The following is a 24877-nucleotide window of genomic DNA, read 5'->3' on the forward strand; positions in this document are numbered from 1 at the left end:
TCAGTCAGCCTATGATTTTACCAAGTATATTTGATGATATTATTGTGAATAAAGTAATTTATATATAACCTATTTACGTGGAGCCTTGTTTTAAATTTTCAATCCTTAGCCATAAAAAAAATAAATAATATAAATAAATTTAAATTTAAATAAATTTTTAACTACAAAATAATTAATAAATTATAAATTTGATAAATGTTGTCAAAATTTGAACTTTAAATGCTTATAAAAAGAAATTGTGCCTATGTATTTTTAGCCTTATATTAAATTTTCACGCTTTTTTACCCAACAAATAAAAATTTATTGATAATTATAGAAAAAAAAACTAAAAAAATTGAAAACTGACAATGTCCGTAAACAGCTCAAAAAGAGTCAAAATATTTTCAACATTTTATGGTGTATAGAAAATGCTAATATAAATATTCATGCTTTCTTGTCACAGAGAGGTCGAAATTACAACAGATGAAGTAATTGATGAGTTGTGCTTAAAAAACAGAAAACTAGAGTTTATTTTATAAATTAATAAAACAGAGTAAAATTAAAATCAATATTATTGTTTTTATTGTTAGCCTTACATGGAGTAACTAACAAAAGGTTGCATCAACACTAAAAAATTTTGATATCCCCCTCCTCAAGAAAATCCTATATACGCCCCTGGTAGTAGGTACATATAAAACACTCGTATTAAATTGTTTTTTTTTTTGAATAAAAATCACGTCAATCTACAAAACTATATAGACATAGGTAATATTACAATACAAACTCAAAAATATTTAAAATTAACTTAATAGCTATAATCTTAAGACAATTACACCAATTTATTAGTTATAAGAGTTTTAAAACCATTTACATACAAAATATTTTTTTAATTAGTCATGACAGTGTTTTCGTATAATATTGCCGGGTTTCTTATTACTTAAACAATCACTAAACAATTAATCAATTTTAAACTAATAATGGTCCATTAAACATGATTTATTGGCCCATAAATTGGTCCATTAGGTTTTATTGAACCAATAAATCAATCAATTATTATTGTATGAAACTCAGCATAATATAATATACCAGGTAATCTATTTAACATATGACACTTATTATTTCAAAAAGTATTAACGTTTTTGAAAAATATATCTTTTCATTCTTATTATTTATTAAGTATTTTACTTTTTTAAATAACAACATATAATTTTATTTATTTATTTTATTTTCTTCTTAGTCGCGGCCCAAAGTACAGTTTTATTTTAATATTCGAAGCAGAATTTTTAAGCAGAATATTTTTCTTTGTTTTTCGATACATAATTATCGAATTTAGGACGAGTATAAATTATGACACGGACTAAGATAGAGAGGACTGGAAACGAGCAATTTTTTAACGGGCAATTTTTTAGCCTCTACTTATTTCCCAAGTACATAGCTGTTTTTAACGCTACCTAGTGGTTGGGTGAAAAATTGAATGATGATAAGAATGAAAATAATAAAAATCCTTGAAAAACCAAAATCCAAATTGTTAATATTTTACCAAGCAGATAGCGTGCATGTGGCTATGTACCAATTTGGGCAGAGAAAGGTAAAAGCTACTATTGCGGCCCGGCTCCCTAGCTCCCCGTTACCCACCATAATTCGTCTCCAGTCCTCTCTATCATAGTCCATGGCTTATAAGTTATAACTTATGAGAATTTAAGGTTTTGATAAGCAGAGTATTGGACCAATATTTTGCGAGGTAACCACGTATCACTCCACTCCAATCATCGAAACTTTAAATACTTATAACTTATAAAATAGCTATCCTATATAGTGTTTACACTGGAATCTAACAATAAACAAAAAAAACAACTTAAATACTCGTGGAAATCAAATTTTTATGCATCGAAATACTAGGAAATATATTTTGCTTTTAAATATGATATTAAAACTGTATGTTGTTTTACAAAAAAGGAAAAACTTAAATAATTATAAGGATAAAAATATTAAAAAATATAATTTAAAAAACTTTATTTTGTAATGACTTGAAACCATGTAAAAAAATATTTTCAAAAACGTTAATACTATTTGAAATAATGAATGCCTTCCGTTAAATGGATCACCCGCGGTATTATATATTAATAATACTATATTTTTACTTATATTCATAAAAAAAAATCACTCTAATTGAAAAATTACCCTGCAGTGTTCAAGGTGTGGAGACTTACCTATAGTAGGTAATGATTAGGTGACTATAATAATGAGTTCAATTTAAATTTAAGCCGGATAAGTCATTGCGCATACAAAAAAACAGTTCTGAGCAGTGAGCAAAGATTTAGTGACTTCTGTGTTAGTATCTATTTCCAAGGATATCTTATAATTTATCTTGACCGGAAAAGTTCTATAGCAATGCCAGTGTATCTTTACAAGTACTCGATATCTACTATGACAGTGGACTGTGGAGCGATGACAGTGATGGCAGCAGAACTCGAGTTCCTAAATTGTTTTTCAAAAACATTTATTTAGCCTGTTTTTAGAGCTAGAACATCTAAACATCAACTCTTAACTAGTTCCGTGTACTATCTATACTCAATAGCAGTATAGCATGGATCAAAGTGCCATACACTGTGTTGATGTAAGTACTATAGTTGATAACTCATTGCCCATTGGTAAATTGAATACCGGAAGGCACGGAATTCTAATTAGCATTAACAACGCTTTTACTATAACAGTTACGATTGATAATACTATATAATCATTATTCATTAGTACTATTATGTAAGCGTGCCGGCCGCTGGAACCGCGGATATTGTAATAAATTGATGTTACACGGAAAATACGTCATATCGATTTAAATGTCACGGCGACACTGGGCGCGGCCTTGACTAGTTGACACTGACCGTACCGAACGCAAACGTCACCGCAACTCGCAAGAGTCGACGACACCCGGGATAAATATTATAGATAAATTAAATTAATTATCAAGGCTCGGAAGTTCCAGGACTTGCATATTATTGTTTCAAAATTTCAAATTGCTTCAAATCAGAACATCTCAAATTCTCAATTAAGATACAAATTTTTTTTTTCATTTCTCCGATGTCATAAGCAATTGCTAATTTTTACGTATTAATTATTTTTTTGAATTAGAATAATTTTATAAGTACTATTTTAAATTTTTAGGCTTATTCTCGCATAATATATGAATGTAATTAATCACACATTATTGCATCTCATTTGTATTCAATCATCACTAATGTTTAAAATTAGAATTTAATTTATTGCAAATGTATAGAAGTATTCTAGTATAGAACCATAGATGTATAGGTCTATGTACAGAACGAAGCCGCTAGCAGTGTCGAACTGGCTCGAAATGGCCTAGTCCGCGATTTGGAAAAAAAGGGCCCCTAACAGGTGAATGTTTTGATTAGCCCAGAAAAAAAATCAATGATATATATTTGTATAATATACAATAGACAGCTATTAAACTCGTGGAACGATAGTGATAATGTCATTATTTTAATAATTATTGAGAACTTCTCCAGATTGTAAACAAAAATACGTTTCCTGATTTGAAAAAAAAAAAAAAGTTTATTTCGTATTTCTATTTACTCTAAACGAATAATAATATTATTAATAGGTAGGTACAAAATCAGGGGCCCCCAATTACCATAATTAAGCCGGGGCCCCGTCCGCAATTGCGCACTAGCGGTCCTGGCCAGTCTGACTCTGCCAGTAGATATATTTTGAAGTGATTTTTTTGTCTGTGATGGCAGATAGGTATTCTTTATTACCATATATGGGGCCTGGTGTGGCTAGGTAGTTAGCCTCAATCACTAACGTGTTCTGAGGTTAAGCACCAGCCGGCGTCGCTAGTTCCCGGATAGGTGACCACCCGGGTTTTTAGTGACAAATCTTCGTTCCACATACAAGTGTTCTACAACCAACCGTAACCACCCCACCCCCCTCCCACAAAATGCTAATAGTCAAAGTTGCCGATGCTTAAGATCCATGAAAAAAAAATAAGAAAAACTTTAATTTTCTTTTTTTTGCATATTTCTAATTTTTAGAGCTATTTATAGCACATATTTTGGTGTGTTTAAGGGCATAAATATTTATTAAAGCTCTAAAAAGTAACATATTTTGTGTGTTATAACTTCCGAAGCCTGTTAATAATATTATCTATACATGCAGCCTACAGACTGCAGTTGTATTTGAGATATAACGATAATGATAATTTAACCGAAGTCACACAAGCCGCACCATTCATTGAGAGTAGGTAAGTAACTTATTGTTGTGCCCTTGTCCCTTAGTAATTATAGTATCACTGATAAATGATAACGTTTATGTGCGCAAGGTAATGGCGGGCGGTAATACGATTACGCGTCGTCTGTTATCATTTAATCGGTGGAAATTTCTAGAAGCAAAAGCAAACCAGCACAATGAGTACCGTTTGTCCGTTTAACGTTTTTAAAATGATAACTAATGTGTTCACGTTATTATAATTTATTATATTAATTTTCCATTCTATTGACGGTGGTATATTTTTCGATAACAATAAAAAAAAGTATTTTATTACAAAGGGTATAAACTATAATAAAGATGATAGCAATAACAGCGACGGACAAAAAAATGTTAAAAATGTACGTCGATATTAATAATACTTAGTTAATATCTCACAGAATAGACGAAACATAATATTTCATCGGTTCTGTGTTCGTACCTTCGTACAACAATTAATATTTAAATATTTACCTCTGTTGTAAAAATATGTCGGCATGGTTTTTTTCTCGAAGTCGTCGTCCGAACGAAAGAGGTATGCAAATAATTAAAATATATACTATATAGGTAAACTATATCGTAGGACGACGTCGCGATCTCTGAACTCTGTCGACGGTTTTATTACGAATCGCACCGAAAAATACTATACTACTAAACTACCGCGACTACCGCCTCCGTCGCTACAACTACACCGGTAGTCAGTAGTACACCACCAACACCGTCCACTATAACACCACTACAACACCAGTCACCACCAGCCGCAGTAGTTACCACTAGGTACCGCTACCATCACCACCGATGACCGCGGTCGTTGAACCATGTGTCGGTTTGTTTATATTTATTCGCGGTACAACTGTGTACACCTACCTCATCCGATAACATTAATCGGCTGCACGCCGACGGTGACTGCGCAGACGCGAACGTGATTGCGCTTAATTCGCGCGCCGCCCGGCCGCCACGGAGGGTACTAACTATACTTGGTTGGTTGTAGTGGATGGTGGGGTCTGTGTACGGAACACACGATCTATCCACGATGACTCTTCTCTTCGCCTGAAGATTTGAGCAATTCCCGTAACATAATTGCGGAATGATACAAAAATTGAAAAATATAGGGTACTACACTAACTCATTAGTAGATACAAGTAAGCTACCTAAAATTTTCTTTTAAACCTACAGGCTACAAGCATATTTAACAACGAAAAATGATAACTAAATTTAACTAATTATTATATTTTTATAGGACCTACTGACTACTATCTACGTATTTCGAAGTTGAGAACAATTTATAAATAAATATTATATCGTAATTTTTTAACATCGGGTCAATTGGTCGTGACTGGCGTAAACGCAGGTAAATTGAGTTGGATAGTAAAATTGATAACATAAAATATAGTTGTTATGGAATTTGACAAAAACAAAGACATACAATTAAGGCAAAGAGAGCAATAAGTCTACTTCCGAGATAATTTAAGGAAGAATGGTTGGCCGTCAATAAATTCAACTGATGTGTTTGCGGTGTTTTATCGTGACTTAAAGCGGACAAATATTTTTTAGTATGTTTGAATTATTTGTTGAAATAATAAAATATATTTACTGAAAATAATATATAAGGTAGGTATTTAGGTATAATAAAAGATTATTTTAGAATATTAAAATTTGCAGATAGCATATTTAACAAAATTAATGTACGATGTAGGTAAATTAATTAAGAAAAATCCTTATATTCATACTCTATGGATAAATCACAGTCTAGTACCTATACTATACATTATAATTTATAATACTAAATAATTACTAATCACTGCACGTAACAGATAGAGAGACGGATTACGATTACCGCAGCTACCTCCTACTGTAAGATTGTTTACCCAGCTTACCGTCTATTATATTGATTGTATGATTTAATCATAGGCCTTAGTACAAGCCTATGGATTTAATACACAAACACCACCAATTATATTGCGAATCGTTTTTAATCCATGGTAGTATGTACTCAGCACAAATCTCATGAGAATAATCGCTAACTGATAACCTACATACACTTTATTTTTTATTGTACAAAAATTGATATATTTACGATCTGTATTTACATGTTATACAATAAGTAAATTTGATGATATTTGATTGACGGGAGGGGGAAGTCACCCAGTGGCTTCACCCCGAGGTATATATACTTATAAACTATTATTTGGCAATATCTCCGATAATATAGATCAGTCGGGCACCACACAATAATACAATATATTATAGGTAGTAGGTACCTAGGTACCTATTATTAACATTATTATAAAACATTACACAATCGTGAAGTTGACCACCTAAGTACTACAATTTTTTTTAAATCTATGCCATTATTTTGCAAGTTATTTGCAAGTAATTGCAAGTCTATTTTTAGAATTTACAAGTCCAAACTTTCACCGTAAAACCAAAAAATTTAAAGATGAACCAACTTCACGTAGCCCACCCGTTTTGACCGAGTACTTCGAAATCGGTATCAAACGATTGATGCAAGAGTGAAAATAGATGTAATAATGTTACCATGTTAGGTTAACAATGGTATAAGTTGTGTTGGCTAACAGATTTATTTTTTTTTATTATTTATACTTGACGGGTGGAATATATTATAATAAGATATTCACAGTATTTACTATTTGGTATATTATACAGTTAGCAATAATATACGAAAATATACTAAATATATGGATACAAGATAAAAAAGAAAAAGAATTCGTAATTTGTGCTACATAGTACGTACCATATTTACGGTTTATATATTATAAACAATGCCGAATTAATTAGTTTACTATCAATGCTAGTTATTCATCGCCCTATGATAAAATATTTTTAAACCGATTAACTAAGTGTTTTATATTAAATAGCTGTAAAAAACAACAACTTACTATCTGCCATATTTCAACATTTATATTTTAGAATTCATCTATATGATCGAAGGTTAAAGGTTATATTAACGTTTGGAGCGCTACACATTATTTCTTGCTACTTTGCTATAGTAATATAGTACAGTCTCATATAATGTCACTTTATCAGAAGCCGATGGCTCGTCCATATATTATTATCTTAAAGGCAAAAACACAACACAAAAAAACGTTTTCTTAAAACTCTTATTAAATAATACTATTTACTATTTTAGTCAGAACTATTTAAAACGATTTGATAAAAATCCAATGTAAAAACAAATATGTATTAGGAGATATTATGATATCAGGATGTTAAGAAATAAGAATAGCCACATGACGTGATTGGGTCGGCCTCACCACAATTTCCTATCATACACAATATGTTAAATTTGCTAGCTTTACAACCTAAACATTTAATTTTTTATATTTGATTCGTATAAATGTGCGATTTTTTGTGCTGAAATATGATTGAAGTATCAGAATTTCAATGTTACATTAAGTTTTTAATTTTAAATATTAAAAAAAGTGGATAAGTGTATGTAGCTCTGCTGTACAGTAGGTTACAAGTGGGTCACTGTATGGATGGTGTTAAATTTGAATTCAATGATATAATATCATTGTATAAGAAACGATTCTGAGCGAAAACGGTCAGTCAGCCATGATATTACAAAGTATATTTGATGATATTAATGTGAATAAAGTAATTTATATTATATTATAACCTAATTTAGAATCTTGTTTTCAATTTTCAATCCTTAGATATAAAAGTTGAACATTTTATAAATTGACTACAAAATAATTATTAAATTTTAAATTTAATATATGTTATCAAAATTCGAACTTTAAATAATTATAGAAAAAAATTGTGCCTATGTATTTTTAATATTTTTCAACTGCTATTGTAACCATATATCAGGAGCCTTGTATTAAATTTTCACGCTTTTTTACCAATTGATATTTATAAAAAAAAAAAAAACTAAAAAAATTGAAAACTGACAATGCCCGTAAACAGTTCAAAAAGAGTCAAAATATTTTCAACATTTTATGGTGTATATAAAATGAGAATATAAACATTCAGTGAAATTTTTGTGTATTTACAGTTATTCATTTTTGAATTACAACAAAATAACAAAATTCACTACATGAGAAATCGAGTAAATACCCAATATTGTAAAAATATGAATTTCAAACGCTCATAAAAATTTAATTTGATTTTCTTGTATACATTTTTTTTTTTGATAAAGGTAGACAAACTTATAGATAATCTTGTATTACATTTTCAAATCTTAGATTTAAAAAAAAAAATTTTATGAATTGTCAACTCAAAAAAATAATTTGCTAATTGTTGTGATTTTTCCGTATTTTGTCAAGGTTTGAACTTTAAATGCTTATAAATAAAAACTGTAACTAAGGATTTTTAATTTTTTCATCTGACTTTGAAACAATAACCTAGGAGCCTTCTATTAAATTTTAAAGCTTTTTTAACCAACAAATAAAATTATATTGATATTTATAGAAAAAAAAACTTAAATAAAATGGAAACTGAAAATGTCCGTAAACAGCTCAAAATAAGTCAAAATGTTATGGTGTATAGAAAATGCAAATATGAATAACCATTGAAAATGTCATGACTATACACGTTCATTTGTTTTAAAGTTACACCAAAAACCAAAATCGATTTTGTCAAAAACCGATTTTGCGTAAAAATTCCTGTTTTTTCTTAACTTTTATGTAATCTTTTCCGGTGCTTATGAAAATTATTGAGAATTTTAAGATTTGACCTGCTGAATGTAGCAACTAGATTCACTTTCCTATCTAACAAGATACTGTTGAAGAAAATCTAAGCAGTTTTACTGCCCCAAATCGTGATGACAGACACAAAAATAAATTTTAAAAAAACACACATCATTGTCAAATCAATACATTCATCGTTCCGCTCAGAATCTAAAATATATTTTAGTTAAACACGCACCATGTAGTCACAACGACAAAAATTACGAAAATTACTTTTATAGTATAAGATTTTAAATATTTAAAAAAAACTAAATAGGAAATTTAGAATTTTCCTGGTTCTACTAACGTCTTTAATGCATAAAAATTGAAAACACATAACATACGTAGGTACAACGAAAATTCAAAAAGGCAGGTAAATTATTTTGTAAAGCGAGCAAATGTTATATGTTAAGATATAGGCAATTACAGCGAGCCCAACCCAATAATGTCACGAGTTTTTTTAAAATTACTCATTAAGTCATAACTCATTGAATAATGCGATGAATATTGAATAGATAAACTATACCATTTTTATAAGAATTTAAAATTCTTTCAAATTATAAAAACGTATTTGTTGTGTTTTATGTTCCTTTAAATTGTGGCAACTGTACTCCAGCAGGCCAGCAGCAGCTGCTGTGTGTCGGAGAGTGGAGACCATTGTCAATTAATTACGACCACCACATTAATTTCAGAAGCTGTTATCGTGTTTACTGGAATATTAGTACAATAAGTACAATTGACGATTCGTATTTGACTTAGTGATACCAATAATATATTTATTTGTAGAATAAAAGTAGATATAATAACCAGTTATGGCAATTAAAGATAATTTTTAATGCATGTATGTAATTAAAAAATAAAGCACTAACAATTTAACGAGTTAAAAAAATCGAATAGGTACAATACAAAAAAAAAACTAATAATATATTATTTCAATTAATTTGATTTTTTCTAATTTTTTCATAAATCGTATCTTTATTAAAATCCGATAGTGTCAATAATCTATTCGATAAATTTATTTTACAATTATAGATTTTAAGAAAAATATCATAGACAACTTCTCATACATTCGGCTGTAATTTTGTTTGTATAGTTTGTTTTTGTTGTAATACATTATCATTATATTGTTTTATGTTTATATACAAAATATCTAAAACAATTTCACTCGTCCACAAACATAATATTGTCATGTTATCATTAGTAACAGCGTGGACCATATGGTGTCAATTATATGTCATCGACGTGACGTCCATCGTCTAAAATTATCTAAATTAGTTACGAAATTATCATGACTAGAAAGGGTAACAATATTACTATTATAATTTGTAGTACTTATTTGGCTTTTTTTAATAAATATTTTAAAAATTGAATTACTAACTTCATTTAATTATCAAATATGAAATAGTTATATAAGTTTTAATGCTCAGGCAGAATATTTTATTACTTTTATCACAAACAGTTACGTATTGGGTGGGTGGTGTTAACGAAACAAACAGCGTGACACGTGTACTACCTATACATAAAAAAGGTATATTATATTAATAATATAATAATATAATATTATAATAATATAATATTTATAATATTTTGGCTTAAAAGATATTTATGTTTTCAAATGTAGGTTTTATAAACAACAAAAACTAACAATTTTTATTTTGTAAATAATAATAAAGATTAAAACATAACTTTGATCACATTTTATTGAAATAAAGTTTTACAATACCAAATATGTCTCAAAATTGTTCTAATAAAAACGAAAATAGACTTTTAAAGTTAACCGTCAGTAATGATCAACTAACTCAATTACATGATTCAAACATACTAGAAGACGATAAAAATATTTTAAAAAAGGTTACTTCTTTGAATACCAGCAGAATAGAAACCAAGCAAAAAAACAATACTTGTCAAAAAACATACAAAGTAAAACTTACAAACTACAAAAAACAGCAGATTGCGTTCGGTACAGCATATAATGAGTTAAAAATGAGCTACGAATCGATCAATAAGTTTAAAAAGGATTTATTATCTGATAACAAAATGTTAGAATTTGAAGAACTCGAAGAACTAGACTACATAGTAAATACGATTTATTTTTACTAAATTAGTTGTACATGCCATGTACTATATGATAATATTAGTTATATCCTTTTCATTCTCTCATATTATTTAATGTTTATATTTTTATAGGTTCAAAATACCTTGCAAGACAAATTTGGAAAAACATTTCTGAAACCAGAGGCTTCATTTAAAAAAGATCATGCTGTTTTTGTTTTAAATCATAATAAACCATTAATCTGGCAAAACATTAATTCTACAACTGGTTATCAAAAGTTAGACTTATCAATACAAGAAGCATATAAACATGTATGGGATAATTATTTAGCCGTATCTGAAAGGAATATGGAGTATCATTTTTGGCTTCAAAATATTATTGAACCAAATGAATTCTATGATTTACACGCTGTTAGAAAATACTTAATACAAAATATGTTTAATAAAGAACAGTCTGCTAAAAAATTAGAAACAAAATTGAATGATTTTTATAATAATTTACAATTGAAATTTATGAATATAATAAGTGAGGCTGTTGATATTCTTAATTCAGAAAACAAAGTTATTAAAATAAATGAACACAAAGAATTAGAAGCAAATGCAGAAATTAAACTTCAGATGGCTATTGAAGAGCATAAACATAAAATGGATATCAAAATAAAAATGTTAGAAATGGAAAATGAGAAGTTAAAACAAAAGGAGACTGAATGTTCAACACAAATAAAAACTTTGTTAGGAGAACTGGCATTTAGAAACAGTAAATTAATTAATGCTAATGACCGTGTAATATTGTTAACGAAAGAAAAAAACGATTTAATTTCTATGATTCAAAAAATGGAAGTTAAAGATGATAGCTATCATACACTTAAAAATAAAATTGCAAAAGAGCAAGAAAAAAATCAAAATTTAAGAAATATTTTAGAAGAAGAATTTGAAAAAACGGAAATTCATTTTTTATAAAAGAAAACTCATCTAGATAACTGCATTTTAATGTAAGTGTATAAACAAATATTTCTTGAAAATACATTATAATGGTTTAAAATAACTCTATATTTTATATTAATATATATACAACAGTATTATTACCATTATAGGTAATATTAGCTTATATAGGTACCATTGTACCTATATGGTTATTAAACTTTTTTTTTCTCCTGTTTGATCGACTCTGGGGCAACTAATTTCCTATTGATACCTTGACATTTTACATAACTTACATATTTATAATAACCACCTACTGGCTGCTACGTCCATCATGTTAGAAAAAACAATTTTAGTAAGCAAATATGCAATGATTTACATAATTACGAGTAGTTACATACATTATTCCATAACACACTTGTCATTGTAAATAGGTATTTGAATTGAAATATAAATATAAGCTACTGATAAAAGAATGATTAAGTATACAGAGGGTTTATGCAATGAAGATATACTGCCTTTAAGTAGGAGCATGATATTTGAAGTGGGATTTTGATGAATCTCAGAAAAACTCTAACTTTAAACTCTTACAAAAAAAATATTGTTAATATGTATTTTCAAGATTTTAATTGATGTATGAAAAACTTATGAGGAACCTAACTAATAAATATTTATAATTGTATATGATAAATTCAAATAGATAGGAAGTGTTAGTATGTTACTGATAAAATAATGATGAAGTATAATATAGAGGATCATCAATAAAGATTACTGCTTTTAAGTAAGAGCATGATATTTGAAGTGGGTTTCAGAAATACTTCATAATATAATACGTTTAAAAATAAATTTGCCTTCAACTTTTATTCGAATGCATATTATTAGAAATAGGTACCTTGTACCTATAATAATTAATAAATTAAACATCATTATTCGATAATGTAGAAAAATACTATATACACATTACACCAACCAACTTTTTTAAGATTCAAGATCCGTCAAAGAATTTGTTTCCTTTCTCAATGTAACAGAGTTGGAAAAAAAATTTAAAAAACAAAAAAGGAGGAACGTAGGTAACCACTATGCAGTATAGTAAATGTCGAGGGTATCTCACTATCTCGTAATCGAGTAGGTCACTATGATGGAAGTGATAATTTTAATTAAATAGTAAATGATTGCATACGAAAAATGATTCTAAACCGAGACGGTCTGCCAGCCTATTATCATATTATTAATATAATGCAATTAATTATTACTGTAGGTAATTCGGTATATAAACAAATAGGAAATAGCATAAAATTAATCTAAATGTTTTGAAAACCTCACTATGTATATAAAATATAATAATATACATAAAAGTTTTAAATTCCACCGACAAAATATATACTTGTATTACAACATTAAAATCGTTATTTTCCGTTTAAATATAGAATTTTGTAAAAGTTTTAACTTCAAATGCTAAAAAAACAATACTTATGACGTACTTATTTTGACACCATTAACATAGTAAACCATGCGAAAACATTTTATCGGTAGGTACCTCATACCTATTATAGAAAAATTAAATAAAAAAAAATCGTAAGTGTCAAATATCTATAAGTACCTAGCTCAAAACGACTAAAAACGTTGGATTAAAATTTTAAGTACATTTCTCTCCGGTAATCATTCGTTTTTTGTTACACCAAAGTAACATAACCAATTTAGTCGAAAACTGGATTTGCATAAAAATTATTTTTTTCTCCGATTATTTCGATAAATACTGATTATACTAAATTTTGAACCACCCTCTTGGATAATAATGGATGTATGTTCCTACTAGTTTTCATGTGTAAACACAAAAAAAACACACACATCACTGTAAAATTAATTAATTCATCGCTCCACTCAGAGTCTAAAATCCTACTTAAAAACTGTTTTAATAATTATATAAGCATTAAAATCAAAGATTTTTATAAATTAAAAATAATAGAATAATATAATTCATAATAAGTATATAAATATAGTATAATGTGTTTCTAATCCAAACATAATTATTACAATTTCATGTTGTTCGAAATAAGTATTACTCAACTTTTAATTTTTATTGAGTGGCATATGTTAAGTGGGGTTGGGCAATTCATAAAATAAATATTATAATACTTATAATCAAATCAAATCAACAAAACAATATAATTGAACCAAAATAAGAATATTGATGAAAATTATTTAAGTAACCAAATATGTTATACCTGCCAATGATTTTTCTGTAATGAATCAAATTTATAATTACTTTTCATTTCAGACCTTGGTACGTCAAACACAACACTGCTTATTTTCTGTTCTCCAGTTGGTGGTTCGAGGAACTTATCAGTTGAGTTCATTCTTTTTAACCAAATGTTTTCCTAAAAAAAAAAAATTCAGATTTTAAAGATATTATTTTTATATACCTATATTTCAATTATATTGTTATACCGTTTATAAATAAAATAGTAAGTATATATCACCCAACTACGCTAATCCTATGATTTTTTTAACCATAAAACAATATAATCATATTGCGTTTTATATCTACCCATTTCCACGTTTAAAAAATTGTAATAAAAAAAAAAATTGAAACTAGAAATTATATAATATTCCAGGTAATCAACAGAAATCAATAAAAAACACAGTTAGGCACTCATACTGTTAGGGAGAGTATAATGCGGAAGTCGTCCCCCAAAATTAGCAATAAAACAAGTCTTCCCAAAATAAAATTACTTTTATCTTTTTTTTATATAAAAACGCTTGCCAAGTCAAAGATCGGCATGTAAACTTTCTTGATTTTTAATTTTTAGAAATGTATTAACTGATATCACACCCAAGCGGTATAACAATTTAAATCCAGAAAAATGTCGGTGTGAACAGCCCTACAAAAAATTCTTTTCATTTTCATTTAGTGAGATAGATCTCCGAAACCGGAGATCGGATTTCGTTATTTGGGATCTTGTTAGATTCACATTGGTTAGGAAAAGTTCAGTGAAGATTTTTAGAACTTTATATTTAATAGTTAATTCACTACAGAACATTAAAAAAATTAAAACAAATTTTAATGGCCGTTTTTTGATGTTTTTCAGCTTTACAGCTTTGTAAAGAATTAACGATTGAAGATAAAGTTCTGAAAATCTTCACTGCACTTCTCCTAGCCAATGTGAATCTAACAAGACCTCACAACAAATTCCGTTATCCAGTTTCGGAAATAACTCTTTTTTTATCTGTGAAAAATTAAATAATTTTTTTAAAAAATTTTAATTCCACATTTAGTATTTAATGAGTTATCAACCAACTTTCTAGCTACCATAGTTTAGGAGAAAAGTTAAAAATAGAAATTTTGGGACTGTTCAAGCCGACGTTTTTATAGATTCAAGTGGTTATACCGCTTGGGTGTGATATCAAATCTCATTAATATTTTATATTAAAGCTAGCTAAATTACCCACCTATTCATCATTACTGAGTTAAATTTTTATTATTTTCCTATTTAACACAAATTCTCCTTGATTGTAATGAAAATAATTTCAAAGTCATAAACAAAAATAACTAAAACTAGCGCTAGCTAAACACAGTTAATAAGAAAACACCAAGGAAGTCACTGTTGTATGCTCAGTTTCGATTGTAGTTATACAATATTATATGTACCTAGTTTTTACATGGTCAAAAAACGTGTGTTAAATTTGAATTTAATGATAAATTATTGTATACAAAAAAAACGATGAGAGAGTGTGGAGACGACGTCTATCTATTTTAAAGGATATTTAAGTTATCATACATTACATTAACAATGGCTATTAGAATAATTATCGTACCTATTCATTATTTATATTTTTATATAACTTATAGTATTAGGTACGTCCACTGTGTTTAACATTTTTTTTAACTGTACCTATATTTAGATAGCCAGATAACTGACAAGCACCTGCAATGGTAAGTATATATTAAAAAAGGTGGGTAAGTGGATATCGCTCTTCTGTACAGTAGGTTACAAGTGGGTCACTGTAATGGATGGCGTAAAATTTTAATTCAATGATATAATATCATTGTATAAGAAAAACGATTCTGAGCGAAAACGGTCAGTCAGCCTATGATATTACTAAGTATATTTGATGATGTTATTGTGAATAAAGTAATTTATATATTTACTTATTTACGTGGAACCTTGTTTTAAATTTTCAATCCTTACTTACAAAAGTTGAATATTTTATAAATTTTTAACTACAAAATAATTATTAAATTTTAAATTTGATAAATTTGAACTTTAAATGCCAATAAAAAAAATTGTGCCTATGTATTTTTAATATTTTTCAACTGCTATTGTAACAATATATCAGGAGCCTTGTATTAAATTTTCACGCTTTTTTACCAAACAAATAAAATTTTATTGATATTTATAAAAAAAAAAACTAAAAAAATTGAAAACTGACAATGCCCGTAAACAGCTCAAAAAGAGTCAAAATATTTTCAATATTTTATGGTGTATATAAAATGAGAATATAAACATTCAATGAAATTTTCAAGTATCTACAGTCATTCATTTTTTAATTACAATAAAATAAGAAAATCGTTACATGAGATATCGAGTGAATATCAAATGTTGTAACAATATAAATTTCAAACCCTCATAAAAATTTGATTTGACTTTCTTGTAGACATTTTTTTTTGTTGATAAAGGTAGATAAACTTATGGATAATCTTGTATTATATTTTCAAGTCTTAGATGGAAAAAGAAAAATTTTTATGAATTCTCAACTCAAAATAATTTGCTAATTTTCGTGATTTTTTCGTATTTTGTCAAAATTTGAACTTTAAATGCTTATAAATAAAAACTGTGACTAAGAATTTTTAATTTTTTTCATCTGCCTTTGAAACAATAACCTAGGAGCCTTCTATTAAATTTTCAAGCTTTTTTACTAAACAGATAAAATGTTATTGATATTTATAGAAAAAAAAACTAAAAAAAATGAAAACTGAAAATGTCTATAAACAGCTCAAAATAAGTCAAAATATTTGGAAAATGTTATGGTGTATAGAAAATGCTAATATAAACATTCAGTATAAATTTCATGTACCTACGGTCATTTGTTTTAGAGTTACACCAAAAATCAAAATCGATTTTCTCAAAAACAGATATTGCGTAAAAATTCCCGTTTTCCCTTAATTTTTCTTTTGTTTTTAACGGTGCTTTTGGAAACTACTGGGAATTTTTTACTTTTGACCCCTAAAGTACCAACTAGATTCACTTTCCTATCAGAAAAGTTACTGTTCAGAAAATCCAAGCACTTTTACTGTCCTAAAAGGTGATGACAGACACAAAAAAAATATAAACAAATAAAAAAAAACACACATCATTGTAAAATCAATACATTCATCGCTTCGCTCAGAATCTAAAACTCCAAAAATCAAAATTCAATTAAATTTATTATTTAAGGAAAAATTTGAGGTGAGCATGCTTGGTGGATCACCCTGTATACCTAATTAGTACTCACTAGGTAGCTACTTTGTTAAATATAACAAAATGTTTATTGTACCCTAGGACATTTACTTCCCATAATAAACAAGATAAACGTAGGTATCTATTGTGTTTAATTGGAAAACTAATAATAATACTTTATTATTGTTGATGAAAATAAATGTCTCAGTTATTATAGTTGGATATTTTTTATCAAATTTCTTTGTTTTCTTTGTTTTCATAGACCTTATAAATCTGCGTTAAAAACATTGGTTTTAATGTTTCATAAAACGTATTTTGGGGGGACGAGGTGGCCGAGCGGTCTAACGCGACGGATTCGGCACAGCCGGTCCGAGTTCGATCCTCGACCACTGGGCGGCATTTTTCTCCGTGCAAGTCACGGTGTCCGGAGAACAAGTGCCGCCATCCCCCCACCCCGGGGCACGGCAGAAACCTACGGGTGCCCCATTAGAAATTCTGCCAAACACAACACACACGTGTACCAACCTATCCAACCTACCAACCTACCCAATATAAAAACCTACAGTGCCCTCCCCACACCCAATGGCCTATGTTGCCGCGGGTTACCCAATAAAAAAAAAAAAAAAAAAAAAAAAAAAAAAAAAAAAAAAAAAAAAAAAACGTATTTTGATGGATTTTGACGGTATTTTGTTTTTATAAAAAGTATATGACACTCAACGTGCTGGAATTCCGATTAGTTGTAAAGAACCCAACACCGGTTGTTTAAATATAAAATTGAAAAGAATTTAAGTAATATATTATTTAAGTATATAATAAACAAAATTATAATAATATAATAATATGAACATACGAAACGTACAAATTATCGTTATATTACTAATGTTGTTAGTCGGTGTTGCAATGTTATTTTACCTATCTCATAAAGTTTAACGACCGTACGAATATCTATTTTATTACAGAAATATAAACGAGATTTCTTGTATATTTTTTTTTTAGTAGAACAAAAGTGGAGCTAAAAATAAAACTATAAAGATGAATATTTCCATTATTTAACGAGTGGCATAAATTGTATTTTCATAAAATTCTTCCAAAAGCTATTATCTTGTAAAATGTAATTGGTTATATTTAAATATTAGGTTACTATGGCCCTTGACGTAACTAGGGGGGGGGGGCTAGGGGGGCTTAGCCCTCCCGTATTAGTATTTAGCTAAAAAAGTCAAAATATATCATTTCCCATTAATAACTTCGATTTGGACTATCTACCTGTTGAAATATAGTTTTCAACAGTCAAACGAACACTCATCAACAATGAACAATTAACCAAATAGGGGAAAAAATGCAAACCTTAATATACAGAAAACATTAAAAATTCAAGTAAAATATAATATAAACTACAATTTATTATTATTCAAGTCAGGTAAAATCTACGCACGACTAGTACGAGGGCCACAAGGTATATATTTTATAATATACTAATACAGTAGTACGCACACTTCCGGTTACCTGGGACATTTATTATTATTTTCTAGAGTTACTGTTAGTTTGTTTTCAAATGAGAATGTAAAACATTTTTTAAATATGTATCAAATGTGTAAAATCCCACAAAATACAAATCATATAGTTATATAAACATTATGTATGTAAGTACATAATCTGTGACGAATAATTCATCATCGTTAACTTAAAATGTAGGTGGGTACTAACAGTAATTAATTATACAAACAAATATAGAACATTTACGTTTGACATATACTTATTGGTTTATAAGGAACATAAAATGTATAAAAAGGGGGGTTATAGCTCAGTAAATATTTTCATAACACCCCCAAAGGCCCTGCAAATACATTGACTAAGAATGCTGCAAGACTTTTCTCTAATTTGGCTTTTCTCGATATCAGTAGAAATCTTGTAAATTTATTAAATAATGACGATATATTGGAAAAGTATTATAAATACAATTTTAATTTGTTGATTAAAATATACAGGGTGATTCGCAGAGCCTGCTCATTCCCTTTTTTCTTCAATAATGTAATTATTCAAAATATGATTTTTAAAATTTTTAAAATATAGCTACTTAAAGACTATATTTTTAAATTCTTAAGATTTTTTATACTACCTAAGGAGTGTCCTGTGGAGATCTAAGCTTCTGTTTTTCAAACGAGAACCCATTTTTCTACTTTTCTGAAAATGTTGAGTATCAGAATAATAATTTGTGCGAATATTTTAAGAGTTACCTATTTAATTTTGTGTACAAATGATTATGGATTTGTAAGATATGGGACTATAGTGATTTTAACAGTTTATTAGTGATTAATATGAATCTATCAACATTATGGTGATTTGGAAAAATTACCTAAGTATAATAAATACTAGTATTTATAATCATTGATACTATACCTAGTTCCAATACTATATATTTGATATTTTTAATGACTTTTATGCTTAGTAGAAATATTTTAGTAACTCAGAAATTACTCATTCAAATTTTGTATTGGGTACCTACATCAAAAGTTTCAAAAAAATTATACAGTAAAGAGGATTTTCATTTAAAACAGAAGTTTGTATCACCACAGGATACTCTTTAAATAGTACCAAATAATTCAAGAATTTGAAATTTTGGACTTTGAGTAGATATAGGTATATTTAAAAATTTAAAAATTTAAAAAATCAGAATGTAAATAAATTCACTATTAAAGGAAAAATGGGAGCATGCTTTGTGAATCACCTTGTTAGGTGGAGCGAAAGGTAGCCTTTCAATCACCCAATTCATGCAATTTATTATTAGGTATTAACTCTACTAACTCTTCGGAAACTACAAAACCAATACTCATGAAACTTAAAATATATTTTCTTGAATATCTGAAGGGTGCATAGATTAAGTTTGGCATTTCTAGGTGCTGTCATTAATTATAGTTATGACTTATGATTAATTCCTCATTATTAGTATTATGATAGTTATTAATTATTATGTTTGGATGGTGTGTGTGTGTTTATTTTATTTTGCTGTATAATTAATAGTACACTGAATATTCAATTAATGACAAAATATTCCTAGAAGGGGTCGACGAGGTCGTCAAAGATATAGCCAGAGACGATACTGAAATAATTATGCGACAGTCCGGTGATGAACATGAACAAAGAAGTTTTAGAGAGAAATTTAACAGGGTCGCAATGTCGCATATGGTACTTCTAATGAAGCAGATTATAGGCTTTTGTCGAATATATTTCATATCTTTTCTATGTAAATAACGGATAAGGTGACTGACTGACCGCCTGATTTATCAACGCACATTATTTACTCAAAAAGTACTCAATTGAATTTGTGAAAATCTCACAAAAAAATTATAACGTGACATACATTTACACAGAAAAAAATTTGAGCCCATATAGGAAACCAAATTGAAAAAAAAGTAATCACGATATTTGAAATTCGAATACTAATTTATTATACTAATCAACAAAAATAATAAAAAGTGTCAAAAAATGTTTTACATCATTCATCATAATATATTGTACAATTATCATAATATAAAAAAAACAAAACTGTTTAACAACATTATTAACTTCTTAAAATCTCAAAATTTGGTTTCATGTAAAATTTCTCGTTTTCCCTTAATTGGTTTTTTGTTTTACCTTATTATTTTAAAATTGTCCTAAATGTATTACTATTGACCGACCAAAGTACCAAATATATCCAATTTGCCACTTAAAATCACTTTCAGTTGAAATATAAAGCAGATGCACTGCTCCAAAAGGTGCCAGATCAAAGAAAATAAATAAAAATACATCATTGTAAAACAATACATGCTTCGCTCCACTCAGAATCAATTCCACTCATTTATTTTAGATGTGTTGTTGATTTAATTTTGATATAAATATCCAGAAGGTTGAAATGTTTATAAGTTATTATATATATATATTACAATCTGCAGTAAAGTCATTGAATTTACCTTTATCTGTATTAATTAGGAATTTTTTTTTACTAATGCAACCATTGGTGTACGTTATTTTCATGTATAGACTGCAAATATTGTTTAATATAGTATTGTGTTTAATCTCTCGTAAAGTCTTGGATTAATTTCGTTCACACAAGTGGGCAATAATGATTCGCAGTGATTTCTGTTAAACTTAACAAATTTAGTAGTTAAGTTTATCTGTACTTATATTTAATATTTATACTATACCTACTTCGCAATACGTGTATACTAGTTAGTTAAATTATTGATATATATAGTGTTTTCAAATACCTACATACATTTAATATCAGTTCTTAGGCATTTTATATTTAATTAGAATGTGAATTTTGTTTAAATTCTATTTAATATGAGTGAGTTAAAAAATTTATAAGTGACGTTTACGTGTCATTCTTTAATATGAACGTGAAAGCACAATTTATGCTGAATGTTATTATGTTGGCAATTTATGTAAGTATACACTGTATGTTTATGTTGTGTGGTAGTAAATTAAGTAGAATATATTATTTTCTAATTTGTAGTATTGATTGATTAGTATAAGCTCCTACAAACACAAACACATCTTTCGACTGGAATACTAAATTAAACGACTAGAACGTATGTGTTGATTAATGATAAAATATGAAAATACTCAATAGAACTAAATTGACCATAAGGCTTAAGGTCATAAGCCAATAAATTACGCGTGCAGCATAAAATTATTTTAAAATTGAATCTTATATCAGAAAACCATAAATCACTTTTATAAAATATTGATTGAGTATGTACTATGTATTATGCAATATAATTTAATATTTAATTAATTAATATTTTAATAATTTTTATATATTTATGTACCAGTGTTTACATTCATGCAGTAATATGGTAATTTTCTGGTTGTTTACGCATCGTAAATTATTAAAACGTACCAACCCATGAATAATTATTTTTGCTAATTATTATGAGCATGATATAGGTAAAATGTACAGCTATACAATTTAAAATAAATATTGTTTTTGTTGATCATGAGTTCATTAATTCGACTTCGACAACTTGACCATTATAACTACATCATGTGTATTAGTTTACTAAAAATATTAGAGCTGATATTAACATGATGTGCTTAAGTGATATGAGATACAATCAATAAAACGATTTAATATATTAGATTAAAGTTACATAATATTTACAATAAGATTAGTTATTTGTATAAGTACCATTCTAACAATACTGATGAAATAAAATATTATATTGTTTTCTATCATTTATAAAATTAGGTTAGGTTAGGTTAGGTAAAGTTTTTTTATAGAACTTAATGGTATTATTTTCATTCTCCTGATTTGGGTCTAAAAATATAGTTATATTACTTTTTGTTTCAAATATTAGATATATTAAAAATATTTATCAGATTCTGAGCTGATGAGCCACAACACATTGTTATACACTATACCAATTACCTATGTAGTAACTTAATATTGAATAATTATAATAATATATTAATTAATAAGTTAAATTAATTCACTCATAGTTCACTTGCCGTATAAAAGAATTACCTATATATGAACATATAATACAATTAGACGCTAGAATAAAGTTAGTTGATGAAGAACTATATATTATTATAATTATATATACGATATCCCCCTCTTTCGACGCCACTTCGCAATTATTTTCTGTTACGACCTCTCTACCAAGCACTTCATATATATTGACTATTGAGATATTATTATTTTTTTTTTATCTTCTCTCTTTTATGATAGAAGATGATAATAAAGAATACCTATATTATAATATACAAGTTAAACAATAGGAACCAAATATTTGATTTCGGATAGTCATTAATCAAGGTAAGAAAAATATAAAAGTACATATAAGTTGTGCACCTTGTAGCCTGTTGTAGGTATCGTTTGAAATTTTATCAAAAACAATACCTAACATTATATTTTAGATTCTGTAGAGCGAGGTGAAAATTTAAAAGTGTGTTCTTATTTTGTGTGGTGTCATCAGGTTTTGGAGCCTTCATTAATCATTCCATTATCCGAGTTTCACATTAAGATAAATTTAAACAAATTTTCTGATTCATCCATCTCCTTTGCTCATTACCTACCGTTTTATTCATATACCTTAACAATTTATTAACTATCAGCATTGAAATCAAATTCAATACATCGATTACATATGAAGCGGTCCGCAGCGTCATGTACAGTGACGTATTCACGAGTTCACGACTGTACCTCATCACTCAAAAGTCAAAACCTATATATAGTGTATTATATTATAGGTAGGTATAAAAAGCAGAGCAAGTTCCCTTGTTTTTATATTTAAATTTAAGTGAAATGTTTTATAATATTACACATTACACATCATGTTATAAAAGTGGAGACGATTACTAATTATTGTATAAACAATTATTTTAATATAACCACCACTATTTTTTATTGCATGAGTCTTTTCTTAACTAGGTAGTTGAAAGTATTTTTTTAGGACTTACTTGAAAACTTTAAATAACCGGTGGCGAATTTTTAATTTTAATATAATATTACTTATGGCAGCTGACAGTAAGACAACAACCAACAAAGATCAGGTATAAGTATACAACTAATGTTATCTTAAACATAAATGTTCTTACGAGTTCTACTATAGAATGATACTCATCTGTAGGTCAAAGCATGGATTAATCAACACCGCTCAACACTGTTTAAAGACCTTTGTACTTATATTTAATAACTAAAAATAATAGAAATATAGACACACTTATACTTATATTAGTGGCATAATTAATCATAAAAAGCAAAAATTATTATAAGCTATGTATATATATATATCAATAATAATAATGAATAAAAAATATATACATATGTTCTTATCTTTGCAGACCCTGAGCAGAATAAGGAAGAAGCTATATTGGTTTCAAAGAGTAATGATATATTTCTCTGTTCGTTAGGTTTGTATAATTGTATATTATAAGTTGTATTATTTTCATAAGGTTTCAGCATTTTAATATGGCACTTTTATCACCCGATATTGAAACGACATAGTTTAAAGACATTTTTGCGAGAAAAGTGTAATGTACAAACTATTAACAAATATTAATGAACATCAAAAAATTGAATATTAGTAGGTACTATAGGTATACGAAAAGTATACGACATACATTAATTTATTGTTTGTCTTCATAAATATTTATATAAAAATAAGAATATTTTTTTCTATTGTTATTAATAATTAATATAATAGTCAAGGATTTCAATTGAAAAACAAATAGGTATACGTTGTTCGACCTTTATTCCTCAAAACAGTACTATTATCATTATTATCCACTTGACAATCAAAACTGTACAGAAATTATATAATATATTACGTGCAATATTTACTAAAGACAATATGACGTATTAAATATTAACAGATTAATTATATAAGTGCATCAGTTTCACAATTTGAGATTTTCTCATAACACACTTTTGTAAAAATATGAATTATAATAAATAATAAATACTTCGACTAATGACGACTATTGCATATAGCCTATAATATATATATACTACCTATATAGCCACATAAGGTACTTACTTATTATAATATA

The 24877-nt window shown here is 27.7% G+C and overlaps 1 protein-coding gene across 5 annotated transcripts in view; it reads right to left on the minus strand.

The window, feature by feature from the left end:
- Positions 1 to 24877, minus strand: part of LOC132941105 (aquaporin-like) — a 43324-nt gene that overhangs the window by 11538 nt on the left and 6909 nt on the right. For 3 of the 5 annotated variants that reach the window (XM_061008991.1, XM_061008992.1, XM_061008990.1), the window contains one exon: positions 14170 to 14281. In XM_061008991.1, coding sequence (XP_060864974.1) covers positions 14170 to 14281 — 112 coding nt within the window. Of the gene's footprint in view, positions 1 to 4713; positions 4906 to 14169; positions 14282 to 23785; positions 23933 to 24877 lie in introns of those variants that run through there. The other 2 variants (XM_061008994.1, XM_061008996.1) reach the window with 2 other exon arrangements.

This window comes from Metopolophium dirhodum, chromosome 3 (genome assembly GCF_019925205.1).
Source record: "Metopolophium dirhodum isolate CAU chromosome 3, ASM1992520v1, whole genome shotgun sequence".
Classification (NCBI taxonomy): Eukaryota; Metazoa; Arthropoda; class Insecta; order Hemiptera; family Aphididae; genus Metopolophium; species Metopolophium dirhodum.